Genomic DNA, 14,967 nt, shown 5'->3' on the forward strand with positions numbered 1-14,967 from the left:
TCCTTTAGTTAATGTGTCACACTATAGCACAGATAAAATAATAAGACAAATGACACGAGAAAGTTTAAGGTGTGTGCTGTTGGGTGAGAAGGTTTGGGGGCATCTCGTCTCACTGTAATCTGAGAAAGTGAACAAGTGAACTTTGGATCTCTCAGGCGTTGCCCTATAAGTCTGCTTTAGTATTGTCACCTGAGTTGCCACACAGGTCTGGTTAGTAACCGTGGTGATGGTGAATAATTGAGAGGGTACGGCCAGACAAACACGTGTGTTTCAGGAAGAGAGACAACTGGATAGAGAGAACATACCTTTCCAGAGACATTTATCTAAATAGCTTAACATATTAAATAGTTGTTGTTAATTGGCTTCACCCACACAGACACATTTGCGCACACATTGAGTCATGGAGGACGACGTAGTTGAGGCGAATTGGACTTTTACTAACATCTCACTAGATGATTCAGGTAAGACTCCATGTCTTTTCTTGACTCCACTTTTTCTTCTTCTACTTTTTGGTCTTTGAGGATCCAAATCAGTGATGGAACTAGGAAATGTGCATGAAAAAAAGCAAGTGTCTTTACTATGTACTGACATTTAAATGATTAATTTCATACAATGCACTTATTGTGTAAATACATTGCACTTACACTATTGGTCAAAAGTTTAGAATCTTTTAGAATTTTTTTATTTTTTATTTAAAAGAAGCCTTGTATGCTTACCAATGCTGAATTTATTTGATCAAAAATAGGCTACAGTAAAACAGTAATATTGTAAAATATGGTTACAATTAAACGTTTTCACTTTTAATATATTTAAAAAATGTGATTTATTCCACTCTTACCCCAGTCTTCAGTGTCAAATGATCCTTACATATAAATAAGTTTAATATGCTGATTTGGTGCTCAAGAAACATTTCTTATTATTATTAATGTTGAGCACAGTTTTTGCTGCTTAATCATTTTTTTTTTGTGGAAATCATAATACCATGAAACGGTTATGTTCAGTTTTATCGTCATTGTGTTTGGTTTTTCCTATCTGCCTGCCCATCTGTGTTAGTCTCCTTGGATGTTAAAGGGGTAGTTGATTATGATTTCACTTTTTTTTACTTTAGTTAGTGTGTAATGTTGCTGTTTGAGCATAAACAACATCTGCAAAGTTATGACGCTCAAAGTTCAAAGAAAAGGGAGATATTTTCCTTTGAAGAAATTGCTTTTTAAGGACTACAGCAAGCTTATGGTGGGTTAGTGACATCACTAACCCTAAAATTTACATAAACCCCCCTCCGGGAACATACAACAAAGGCCATGTTGAGAAAAGGAAGAGTGAGTGTTGTTGCCATGCCGTCAAAACGCTGAACCTTCCTGAACATTATAATCCAAATATAGCTCTCTGTGCTGCACATTTTATGGAAGACAGCAGTTCCCACTTTAAAAGCAGAAGCTGTTGTTTATGGGCCACAACCTGTAAGTATGATTTATTCTTTGTTGATGTGTTTTCCATAAATAGTTTCTATCGTTATTTTTATGCTGTAGCAAGGATTTAAACAAAGGCATATGCTGTTTGGCTGTTTACTAATTCAAATTTATCCGACAAAAACCTGCAAACTTCTTTTTAATCCCACTAGCGAACTTCGAATGTTGGTGTTTGTTGGCATTTATATGATCAGTGTAAATACAGGCACGCTAAACATGGTTCTTTGTTTGATTTGGCCACTGTAATAAATCCATGATTAGTCTGCGTAATGGTCTCATCGTTCTGGCGACAGATATTTACTACACTCGTTGTTTAAAGACAAAACTAACAGTGCTATACAATCAGTAGCAATCACTATAGATCTACAGTCTGTAATCAAATAATCCCTTCGAGAACTGTAGTAGGCCTATAATTTGTTAGAACAATTATATGAAAAAAGGCTACAAGGCAATCATGTATTCTGCTGTACTAAAGCTTTAATAAGGCTAAAACCGTACATCAAAGGCTAACATAAACAGTAGTAGCATTTACAAATAACAGCGTACGTATGAGACAACTACAAATAAAAAAACATACCATTCTGAAATGTCCTGTAACAGCTGTTCATGCTTAGTAAAAAAAAACCACATTATTTTTCACATATTTTACCTTTATTCTACACTGCTGTATCCCTTCTTGTAAAAACGGTCTGTTGAGTTCCTGGTTCTATGAAGCCCCTCCCTCAGAAATACGCAATGGTCTCAGATTGGTTAGCTGGCCCAGTGAGTTGTGATTCGCTAACCGCCTAGTGCACGTTGTCCAGAAACGCCACGCCCCTTACCATTACGGTTAGTTGCAAATGCTCAGGTGTACTGTAATAAACAATGGAGTCAATATTGCCTTATCAATTTGAGCGTGAATCAAACCCAGAGAATATTAGTGAAGAGGATCGAGCAGACGTGCAAGAACCATGCTTACAGTGCACCCCATAAACACAATCAAGCCTTTGAAAAAAGCTGATAAACCACCTCTTTAAGGAAGTGGATTACTCTGTGTATTTAAACCCTAAATTCTGTCTGATCATTGTTTTGTTTACGTTTAATGTGGTTGTCTATTAGCCTAGAAATCTAGACGCGGGGCAGCAAATCTAATTTGCAGCCAGGGTAGTCTAGCAACTCACCGTTGGAGTGCGAGCTGAAAAAACCAAACCCTGGTCAGGCCAATCACAGCGTGTATAGAGTCGGTGGGCAGGATTAACATAATGACGACAGAGTTGACGCAGTTCCGAGTGCTACTTGTAAACAAAGAAGCTGGTGAACAGCGGTCTTTCAAATCAGCTTTGGCCGCGACTCTGGAAGACTTGGAGTTAAGCTTTTCTTTGAGAAAAGAACAAAGAACGGCACTGAAGTCATTCTTAAAGGTCCCATGGCATGGCATTTTTCTATTATTTTATAGTGTTTTCTGAGGTGTACTTATATTATTAGTATGATTTTTACATCATAAAATGTCATAATTTAGAAATAAAAGGCATTTTTTCTATACTGCTGTTTGCCCTGTGGCTGAATGCCCTGCTTCAAGAGGCGTGTCTGCTGTGAGACTTCAGTAAAAACGCCCACTGTTGTGATTGGCTGACATCTTTGCATTTTAAATGAGCGGAGGGGGCGTGGTTTAACGAGGCACGAGCAGGCACGAGTCTGCCAGAGAGACGGATGGACCTGTGTTCACTTCTCATCAGTTCTCTCAGCATGTCTCAGTTCAGGGTGAACTGTTGTAGTTACTAGCATATACTTCAGGTTATTCGTTTATTTCTAGTCGGAGGGACTGTCACTCATGTCAGAAAGTTAGTAACTTTAGTAAATTATGGATCAGCGCTGACTCGAGACGCGAACCGTTTAGAACGATTCAGTCCGATTTGGTGAACTGGTTCGGTTCACTAAAAAGAACCGATTCAAAAGAATGATTCGTTCGCGAACCGGACATCACGGAGACGAAGCGATTGCTAACAAAGTTATTTATAGTAACTACTGAGTTATGAGAGCGCTGTCAGTCAGCGCGAGTTTATTGTGTTTGTATCTGAGAGTTCTGAATAAACACGAGTCCCAGTCACACCGAGTCCTCTTCATCATTATTCTACCAACTTTGTAACACATGCAATGTACCATTACAGCGAGATGAACGAGTTAGTAAGTGTTGAGTATAGCATTATTTCTAGATATGTTCCAATCATATGAATAGCGTCATTGACACGCATTGAGTAACGTTCCACAGCGCAAACAAAGACACAACAGCTGTAATCGAATGTAACGTTAATCCAGTTTATTGTGGGGAAAGCTGGCTAGCCTAGCCGGATACCCTCACGCTTACCCCCTTCTGCTTAATCTCACGCCGCGTTTGGTGCCTCCGCTGTGGGCCAGATGCAGTACTGGGGGTCGGGGATGTTGAAGGCCGAGCTTCGGCGTGCGTGAAGTTTATCTCTAAAGATGTGACTGCTGATGTTAAACAGAAAAGACTGTATGCACATTTTAGAACAGATAGACGCGACAAGGACGTACAAAAACACTGACTCACAAGATAGAAAACACGAAAACACCGCTCTGTCGGGAGAGAGAGAAGCCGCTGCGTGTCCACAAATAATAAATAATAAGCTACACATAAGAAATCAATGATCACAGATCAGAAGGAACTGAAGAAAGACTTCTGTTTTCATTTGTACATCCAAACACTGAGAAACTGCCAGTGTTCACTCGTTCACAAGTAACGTTAATGATCTCGAGTGTTTGCATGGGCGTGCCAGATTCTCTGGGCGGAGGAAAGGGAGGAAACCGTTCCTGCTTGGACGTCAAACCAGGAGACTTCAGGATTGGCTCGTCTGGCCTGTCATTTTCTCAAAGGCAGAGAGAGACAGCCAGAACTCGGGTTTACACCGATCAACATTACTATCCACTTGGGGACAATATTCAGGCTAGGGGAACTCATATTAATGTTGAAATACCTCATAAAATGAAAATTTCATGCCATGGGACCTTTAAGAAAGGAAAATGTGTCAGGGAATACGGATTCAGTTGCAGGTAACAGAAGAGCTAGAAGAGGCTCAGAAATGGACACAGGAAAAAAAAAATAGCAGGAAAAAAAACCAGAAAAATAATCCAAATCAAATGTCCACAGGTCCGGTGAGCACCATTAAACAAGGACAGTTCCTAAAGTCACCAATGATGCAATGTAGAAGTTCTACTGAGTTCTCAGATGAGTGCGATGGGCGCAATGAGCGCACAGAGGGGAAATTCCCTGGTGATAGTGAAGAGCGTGCAGAGAAGGAATTCCCTGAAGAGAGCGGTGAGTGCGCTGAGAGGGACTGGAGCGATGATTCCGGGCTTCCGTATGGACAACATACAACAACGGTCGGACAAACAAGTGAGAAAGAGAGGATCTAATATAGGGGAGAATAATGAGGGGAAATTAGCATCAGGTGTAACGGTGAACACAAATGAGAATTAGGGATAACGAGTGGGAGGGGAAACACCACAAAGACAGCGAAACACCTAGCTAACTTGTCAACACAGACCATGTGCGCAAGAAAAACAAAGCACGCAAAACACGGAGACACAAAGACAAAACAAAATCAGACCAAAGTCATTACAATATGTGTGCAGAGTTTTGCCGATCGGATATGGTGAAAGTTTAATCTATCAACTAGCTCCGCTTCACCTTCTTCGTTGCTCTGGTTGGTTGTAGCGCTATCCTATTGCATTCAGAGGGAATTTGAAAGACAACCGTTTATCCCGCCTCTCTGATTGAGCCCTGCCAATGGTGAGTTCCCAGACCCAACATCTTGATGAGGGTCTGGCTTGTAAGGCTAGTTGTCTATTATATCTCCTGAGATTTCTTTTTCCAGTTCCAACTGCTCTGGGCAGGAGCAAGGATTCCTTAAGGACCACAACATGGAATTTTTAGTTCTGGCGTGCCTTACTAACTTTCCAGACAGCTCTCTGTGTGCGTTTTTCAAGACCAGTCTGAACAAGCGCACAAAGGCACGCCTGCCTGATGATGATCCTCGGGGAAATTTCCCGTTTTTGGAATGGGTGCTAGTCCACTGAGGAGGACATCACCAGCCCCACTCTGGACCTAGAGTCCAGCCAGTCACCTCCCAAACTCTGCATGGAGCATACACTAGAAACAGAAATAGAGCCCAAGCAGCACCAGTTAAATTTAAACCTTTCACACGTACGTTTAAAATATTCTGGCTGAGCCCCCCAGCGTGAGTTTTTCAAGGCGACCGTTTTTTTAGAACGCTTCACTTCATTGTTTCCATGGTGACACGTCATTGCTTGTCACATGACGCACCACAGTCACAATAGTGCTGTATGACTGATGATCTGCTTTTATTTAATTTTTTCCTTTTTATAAAAAATATTCACAAATTTGTTACCTATAGCATTAAATATCTGATATTCCGATTGTCAAATATGGGCAAGTGGATGTGTTTTGTTGTTTAAACACCTTTACAACGATCGCTTTAGTCTAGCTATATGCGAGATGGACACCGCCATTTTAGTTTGTGCCACAGTTCACAGAATCGGATCTACTGGATTTACAACATGTGAATTCATCCACTTCTCCTGAAATACATAAAAGGAAGTGGCCGGTGAACTGGGAGAACAATAGAGTAAACTCTAAATTCACTTACACAATGTGTATCTGACATGAATAAAATTTGTTGTCTAATTATAATGGAAATGATTATTATTGTCACTTTCATAGACATCAGTGGGTTTTTTACAAACCCTTAATGCATGGTTTTGCTTGTACTTATGTATATTTAAATATCTGAAAGCTCAAATATGCGGTTTAATTATGTGGTTGAAAACACTGAATAGTAGTAGGCTCAGTGCTAGCCAAAGCGCAAAAGCACATTGAATTTAGCAGATCACGTGATACACTGAACATTCTAATCGCATCAGTGTGATCGTAAGCTCCAGGGGCCATCCAAGACTGATCACACCGGTGTGATCATACATGCGAAAGGGTTAAGACTGTGCTAGTCATCACCCCAGAGCCTGAGCCCAATGGAATATCTGAGCAGGTGCATGAGCCGGCTAAACCATCCGTTACTCTGGGTGGTCTTGTTGAGTTTGAAGGCATGGAGTGGAGCCATGCCCATGCTCCCGTCACTGAGGGTCAGCTGCAGCTGGCCTCTGCATTATATGAGGAATTGGAAGATGATATTTCCATGTGTCTCCTGTCTCTGCTGGCCCTGTCCAGCTCCAAATCTCCTTTGTCTTTGCTGGCTTTATCCAGCTCTAAGTCTCCTGTGTCTCTGCATGGTCCCGTCCAGCTCCAAGTCTCCTTTGTCTCCATGTGGTCCCGCCCAGCTCCAAGTCTCCTGTGTCTCCGTGTGGTCCCGTCCAGCTCTAAGTCTCCTGTGTCTCCAGTGATCCCGCTCAGCCTCCCTCTCCCACCTCCTCTGCCTATAACAGCCAGTTCCTCGACCCTGCCTCCACGGTTTCCCTTCAGTCCCTCTGCTCCTCCTCTGACCCCACTCTGCTGTGTGTGGATATGCCTCAGGTCTTCCGGTCTCCACCTTGTCAAGAGGATCCCCTGGCTCCGCCTTGGCTCCTCCCTACATGGGCTCAACCTGGGACCATCGCCCTTATGGATTCACGGGGCTCCCTGATGATTTGCCTGTATTCTTGATCCTTGTTTGTTTCGTTGGTTGTTAACTAACTCTAGGGACACACTCCTACATTTTTACCAGAACTCACACACTTCATCAACACATCTCTCCACACTGGCATTTTCCCCACCACATTCAAGAAGGCTCGGGTAACCCCACTGCTTAAAAAAACCCACATTAAACACATCACTTGTAGATAGGGTTGCCTGGAGAAGGAAGGTATCGAAAGCTCATCAACTAATCACAGGGCTTCCTCAGGGTTCAGTTCTTGAACCCCTCCTCTTCTCCATATATATTACATCACTGGGACCCATCATTCAGGCGCATGGTTTCCCTTACCATTACTATGCTGTTGACACGCAGCTCTAACTTGACTCACAGCTCTTCAATCAGATGATCCCACAGTAGCTGCACAAATCTTAAGCTGTCTGGTGGACAGCTTGGCATGGATGAAATAACATCACCTGCTGCTCAACCTGGCAAAGACTGAGTTTCTTGTCTTCCCTGCCAATCCGTCTCTACAGTACGATTATCCCAACAAGGTCAGCTAGAAAACTAGAGGACCAACTGACCTTCAAAGACCACATTGCGGAATGATCTTCCCACCATCATCCGGAATGCAGAATCCCTGACTACATTCAGAAGACAACTGAAAAACTCATCTCTTCCATGGGCACTTAACTTCATAAAAAAAACGTATCCCTCCCTATTCTAGCTTATGATACTCTAAGCAATATCTGAAACTTTGTATTTTGAGCACTTCCTGTGTTTGTTTGCCTATTCACGATGAATCGCATGCTGCGTTCATTTGGATAGCGTCTGCAAAATAAAGAAATGTCAATTTGTTCTACACCTGTTCTGTTTTCCATTGTTTAAACTCTTAGTTTTCCTCTATTCTTTGTCTTGCGAAAACGTGAAGTTGTAAGCGTGTAGTACTTCTGTGTTCTTAGTGTTTATTAAAAGTTAGTTTGTTCCCAACGCTTCTTTCTCTGTGGATCTCACTACCACTAACCCCTGAACATACCATTCAAAAGTGCAGGGTAAGAAAGTAAGAAAAAAAAGAGAAGTGTTTTTATTCAGCAAGGACGATCAAAACAGAAAGGGATCGTGAAGGATTTCGATTCGATTGTGAACTTTCTATTCATCAAAGAATCCTGAAAAAAATGTATCATGATTTCCACAAAAACATTAAGCAGCTGAAACTGTTTTCAACATTTATAAGAATCGTTATTAGTTGAGCACCAATAATATTACATAGTTCTTGGGTTGGGTAGACTTGGGTTGAAGATCCAAACGCAGCTTTGAGTGTAATCGATTATCATAATCCATAAAACAGGCATAAGGTCAAAAACACAAGGAAACCTACCAGATAATAACAAAAGTCTAAGTTACAAAGAAATCCAGGGAGACGGACAGAAGATCAAAACCTTGACACAGAAACCAGAAACAGCACTCAGAAAAGCAGTTTAACACCAAACAAGACTTTGCAAGGAGTGAATGAACACACGTGGGCTGCGTCCGAAAACCTAGGCAGTGACTCGTTGCCTCGCTGCCATATCAGACAACGGCTTGTTAGGCAGCGTTTGTGCATGAAGGCACCTCACGAAACTAATTTCAGAAAGACTTCTTAGGCAGTGTAACCGTTTAATGATCTACAGCAAAATAGAGAGAGCTTTGGTGAGAACTAAAATATTTAACTAGTACATTAGTAATTTCTCGCTAGAAATTACATCAGAAGTAGAAAATGTTGGTAAAAATAAATAAAATAAATAAAATAAAAATTACACACAAACTGACCAGAAAACGCGACTTCAACCTAACCATACCATCAAACCTGTCACTAACCTTACCTGTATCCATCTTAATAGCAGCACAAGTTTTTTTGCGATATAACATGAACGCAATAAGTATACTGTAGGCTACCTTAGAATTTATATTTCTGACGTAAGTATATAGGCTATATATACCCTAACCCTATGGTTAAAGACACTTAATATAAAGTGGAACTGAATGATTTAACTTAAGAGATGCTTTATGAAGTATATTCTTTCAGTAGTATGAGTTAGCACAATAACTTAGCATCTAAACGCTTTAGTGCTGTGCAGCATGTAGTTTTCTTGTCCAAATACAGGAATGAATGGCGAGGCATTGAGTCAACACATGTCAGAAACCTCACTTGCCACAAAGGGGCAGTAAGTGTGTACAGTATGCATGGACATGTGTGAATGAAGATATCAGAGCAGTAAGTAGAACAAAGGCTGCATATTTTTCTGAACGGTTTCATGCATATAGTCATGTTAATAGTGTCCTATGTGAACATGTTCTGCAAACACCAGGTTTTGTTTCTTTTTTTTCTCGAAAATCGTATTTGAATGTGCGGCAACTATAGTGCAATGTGCGGCAACTAGTTGCCAGTGGGCAAATATGTTGGATGCACCCCTTCAAAGTCAAATTTGAATAGGAGGTGAACATTTGGCATCTAAATCAAAATAACTGCTTTCAACAGATCAATCTTTATTCATAAACAAATTTATAAAAGTCGAAGAACATTCGACGCAAACTAAAAAAAAACTGCATCTTATAATCTGTTGAATATGAAAACACAACAAATACATTTGTCTTAAAGTGGTGGAACATTGTGCAGAACAAAGTGCAGCCATTAAGTTGCATTAGTGGGGCATTGTGAATCAAAAAGTTAAATGAAAATAAATAAATAGAATAACGAAAATATTACATCCCATAGGATTCAATGGCTGTAGGTGATTTCATAAAATAATGTAAATGTAAACGCAATACTTGTCTGAATTTCCACATTATAATGAAATCATAAGCTACTAATTATAAAAAGAATTAGGGTCATTGACCGATTAGAATGAAACGCATCCAAACTGGATGAAGGGGCTTCAATATTTTGGCCCTTACAAGACAAAATATAATAAAAGGGAGAAAAAGATAATCTACAGCAATTAATCCCATGCTTTAACTCTTTATCTTTCCATTCTTCCTTTTGTGTGACTGACTGAAGTTTGAAAACTGGAAGGCCCATCCACCTCTGGACAGCAGACACGGGGTGGGACAGTAGAGCTGTGGAAAGATTGCCTTCTCATCTCCTCCTTTTGACGGATTTATTCGCTATCAAATTAGGGTCTACTGTACAGTAGAGATGTCAGTTAAAGGGTTGTTATGTTTTAGGTGGGATATTATGAAAGCAAAAAGCACAAATCAAGATTTTTGGTCTTGTTTCATTAACCTATTAACACATTATACCCCTTTCCCCCATGATATATCTATATCAACAAAAAAGACTTATTAGTAACATGAAAATTACTTTTCTTTGGGAGGGTTTGCCTTCGCCTTGCTTCCTGGGGTAGGAAGTTGGCAGCCTCATGTGACAGGAAAAAATACCTTTTTTTTTCTTCTTGAAATTTTTTTCTTTTTGGTTGTGGGGGGTAAAATAGTTCTAACTGTTGAAAATAGTTCTAATGACACCAAATGTTTACTATGTAACATAATGCATTTTGTTTCAAATACTATTCTTTAAAAAAATAGAGGGCAATATAATGCAGTAAGTAGCATGCTAGCATTGCACTGCACAGCCTCATGTTTACTGAGAGCTTTGTCTCCCTCTGTCGGTATTTCTCTGTAGTGAGTGAATGTGAATGTGAATGTGAAAAAGAGAGAAGTGATGAGGTAACGGACGGTCTGCCTCTGTACCATTACCTTGACATCTGCTTTGGAGGCCTGCTTATTTTTGATCATCTTTATAACGCTGCGAGATTTAGTCTTATATCAGGTAGGACTGTGACTGTGTTAACCCCAGGGCTTCGCTATTACATGCGTTCATGTTTATTTCGTCTGAGCGTATATTCATTTTCCAAAGGCTCCTTTACCAAGTTTATTTGTTGCTTATTACTTCAACTTAATTTCGTTATCGGGGCCATTTAAAGCCGTTTTCCTCACGGGTCTGTTTTAGCACCCAGGGTGCAGCGGCCTTTAATGCATGAGGAGTGGAGACTTTTGGACGTGGCATGAGTTATAACTTTATAAAATCAGAGTAATAATGGTATGTCTCGAGTACTAATATCTATATATTTACATGTAAGCATGCGATGTAAATTACAGTGATCTTCGCTTTCTGTGAACTCTATTTATTCATGTCAGGCGATGGATTGTTTTGTTGTTAGCCAAAAGCTAACTTGGCCAACTGTTTTTGATGCACTGGGACTTTGACACCGCTCAGTTTGTATTGTATTCGCTTGATACTTCAACGAACACCATGAAATAACTCTGGAACACCAGCACATGTTTGTAATTGTATTTGATTTTGATAATATCTATTACAGCTGACGGAGAACCGAGAGTCCAGCGCTTCAGACCGGAGGACCATTACAGCACCATGAATTATGAGATTGATGGTAAACATCACTCAGAATTTATAATAATTATTTTCTGTTGTGTTGTTAAAATGTTAACATTTTAAAATGAAGTCGTCCGCTTCAGTTAAAATTTCTTTGGAGCAGTTTCATATGTATATCTTTTTCAGGAGATATGGAGAATCAGGTTGAGCAGGAGGAGAAGACAAGACTCATAAACCAAGTGTTGGAGCTTCAACACACACTTGAAGGTATAAAAGCATATATTTCCTACATGTTGTCCCAGTAGTTTCTTGTCTTTGTTTTGTTACTCAATATACACCCTTCATGTTGCTGTTTTTCCTCTAGTCTAACCAGACTCCACTGATCCACTCAGGCACTCTTAATGGCTGCCAGAAAAAAAGCTAAGTGATGCACTCTAATGCTTTCTTTCGGTCTTCATTAGATCTCTCTGCGCGTGTGGATGCCGTAAAAGAGGAGAACCTTAAGCTCAAATCGGAGAACCAGGTTCTCGGGCAGTACATAGAGAACCTCATGTCCGCCTCCAGCGTGTTTCAGACCACCGACACCAAAAGCAAACGAAAATAAGTAACCGTGTGGATCACGTCAGCTTAATCCATCTCTTCTCTTCCCAGCATTCAAACTACTAGCCCGTACATAAACCGCTGTTTGTTTTGTATTTATTTTGTTGTATAAAATATATTGATGCACCTCTCAGCATGGATTGGGTAATACTTGAAAAGACTGAGCTGTTACAAGACCTAAAAGGATGCATGATGCATTTTTGTGATCTGATAAGTACAGAGCTGGTGTAATACCGCTTCTTCTGTATAATTCACTTATCAGGTACACGGCCAACCAATCTCAGACCCTCTTATTGACTTCACCCTTTTAAGTACTAGAAAGCCGAAGTCTGGCGTTGAGGTCTTTTGAAAATATTTTTGAGCCGTTTTGGCTTTTCACTACTAACATGTCCATTTACACAATGCATATTAGATGCAAGTTGACTGTACACAGATTTGTTCCCTTGAAAGTGCATGACATTTCATAACGCAAAACTAAATTGCATGATTTAAAAGGCTAGAGATGGGATATCCAAAACTAGTCCTCCATCACTTTCTTCTCCTTGAATCAGAAGGTCTACATTCCCAATCATTTTAATGACAGTTGCTACAGAAAATATGCAATTTGAATTCAGCCATATATAAAACGTGGTCCCTGACCAATACTTTCAAGGACAATACAGTAAGAGGCCTTGAGTCACTGAACAACATTTACTCACTTTCATGCTTTGATTTATCTTAAAAGATCTGACTAGTACTCTAACCCAACATTTTTTCGAGTAGGATCAATAGATCACAGTGTAAACTACAGCATTGTGTGGTCGTGGTGGCGTCCTTTGGATCGACTGAAAATGGATGTATTTTGGCTTTCACTGCTTTCAAAGACTGAAGTGAGGTTGCTGAGTGATATTGATCCGATTGCTTGCTTGAGCGACTTTTGAGTCTGGATGCTCTGCTCTTTGCTCAGAGTTTACTGATGTGAAAGTTCTCCAAGTATGAATTATTGACATGACACTAGTATGTACTCACTCTGTTAAATATTTCTTTTGTGAAAATGTTCATTTATGTAATTTATACCTGCCTGTTCTGAAAGTGTACATTTTTATTTTGTAACTACTATGCCTTTAATAAAATAATTTGCCTTTGCACAAACGAGTAAACGGTTCCTCGTTGAAGTCAATGCAATAGTGTACAGATGTTTATAGTAAATATTTATTTCCAAGAGCAATGAACAGTTTGCAAACATGTAAACAAAAGGCTGTCCTCGTAAGGCTGAACACACAACCTAAAAAAAGCAGAAAAACAAAACTGTTCATCACTTGAGAAACAACCTGTCATTTCCAAAGCTCTATGGTTTCATAGATGGCCGTCAGTCTGATGTCAGTGGGAGTGTTTTCAGTGTGCTTACGACTGGCTCTGCGGTTAGAGAGTGTCAGTGATGACAACTGTGCGACTTTCTTTGATGCCAAAATGGCAATACTGATCAGTGTTCCTATAGCACTCCGCCGACCTAGATGTTCGGTGGAGACGGCCCTTGGTCTCGTGGAGCTCTTCTCCACAGCCTGCTAACTGTGGTAATGACAGTAGAATGCGAGATTAAAAAGTTCTATGCCTAAATTCAACTGCATCAGATACAAACAATAAATAAGATCAGCGATTTGATCATGTTAAAAAGCTCATAACTTAAAAACTCACAAAGAACTGACCCCTTTTTTAATAACTTAAACTGAAACATTGAGGTGATCATAAACTAATTCATCATTCTAAAATCTCCATTGTACATTTCCCTTCACAGTATTCAGACTTCCATCACTAGTAGGGAAACACTGGCCCAGTAAAACGTCTTGAATTCTAATCTATAAAGAAAAAATAGGAAAAAACATGGAGATAAAACTCAGCAGGTCTGACTTTTTGTATCTAAATCCAAATCCCAACGGTAACTGATGAGAACTAAGCGGAAGACTGAAAGAGGGGAGGCGAGGTTTAGTCGGATGAACGATGACCTCTTCGGGAGAGCGGCTAGGTTTGCCGGTTTTTTGCATGCTAAAGGGCTTAAGCCGAAAGCATGCAGCAAAAAGAGGCAAAGGACTGAGAGAAGGGAGGAAGAAACGGGGAAAATTTGGTTCATCAGTCCTTCCGTACTCTTCTCTTTCTCACAGCTTTAGGTTCTTCTCCTGTGCTCTGAAGTTCCTCATCGGCGTCCTTCATCTGCAAAGACCCAAAATGGTCAGTCTAACAACAATCAGTGGATCTAGATTATCAGTACAAACTGACTTAAAACATCTAAAAAAAAAATGGCCCAATTATATTAAAGGTGCACTATGTAACTTTTCCGTCCACTAGAGGTCGCCTGTTTAAAACAAAGCCGTAGTTTGATGACGCCACGTTCGAGTGCAGAATCTTGGGACTTGTGGTCTTCACCTCACAGCCGGTGGGAAAGAATCGGGATAGGACTCGGGCAGAAATCATGTTCATGGATGCGATTATTAACGTTACTGTAGTATGAAGCAGAGCAGGGCCGAGTGTTGAGGGAGCTGAGCAAGGCCGCTGGAGCGATTGTTAATAAGATGAACGCCACACACGCCTCACGAGCAGCGGGACTTTTATTATGACACAGTCGCCGGCGCCATTAGTCCTGGTCATGAGTATGAGGTAACGCAGCTCTGTTTATCATATTAGATACATCTGAGTGTGGTGAAAATGAAGTTAAGACGTTACTCTGTGTGTTCGCTCGGAGGCTGTTATGACAGTTGTTGCACACTGCAGTAAGAGTAAAGCGTTTCTGCAAAATAAAACGGAAACCGAGGGGAACGCCGATATGACGCAATTGACAGGTGACTCCCTCACACGTCCCAGTTCCTTGGTTAAAATAGCAATTTTCTCACGATTTACAAATAGTTGGAAATATTTG

General features: G+C 40.4%; 2 protein-coding genes across 7 annotated transcripts in view; one reads left to right on the plus strand and one right to left on the minus strand.

Moving 5' to 3' along the window:
• scoca (short coiled-coil protein a) lies at positions 1-13,208 on the plus strand. Of its 4 annotated transcripts, none has more exons than XM_079811560.1 (4): positions 1-461; positions 11,464-11,535; positions 11,664-11,744; positions 11,939-13,208. In XM_079811560.1, the coding sequence occupies exons 1-4, from the start codon at positions 401-403 to the stop codon at positions 12,079-12,081; spliced, it is 357 nt and encodes a 118-aa protein (XP_079667686.1). In that variant the 5' UTR covers positions 1-400; the 3' UTR covers positions 12,082-13,208. The 4 variants fall into 4 exon arrangements, with proteins under 4 accessions (XP_079667686.1, XP_079667687.1, XP_079667689.1 ...); XM_079811561.1 differs by lacking the exon at positions 1-461 and adding an exon at positions 10,755-10,913; XM_079811563.1 differs by lacking the exon at positions 1-461 and adding an exon at positions 10,776-10,810.
• Positions 13,201-14,967, minus strand: part of clgn (calmegin) — a 22,995-nt gene continuing 21,228 nt past the window's right edge. For all 3 annotated transcript variants that reach the window (XM_079811557.1, XM_079811558.1, XM_079811559.1), the window contains exon 15: positions 13,201-14,264. In XM_079811557.1, coding sequence (XP_079667683.1) covers positions 14,184-14,264 — 81 coding nt within the window. In that variant the 3' untranslated portion in view covers positions 13,201-14,183. The remainder of the gene's footprint in view (positions 14,265-14,967) is intronic.

This window comes from Gobio gobio (assembly GCF_949357685.1).
Source record: "Gobio gobio genome assembly, chromosome: 3".
Lineage (NCBI taxonomy): Eukaryota > Metazoa > Chordata > Actinopteri > Cypriniformes > Gobionidae > Gobio > Gobio gobio.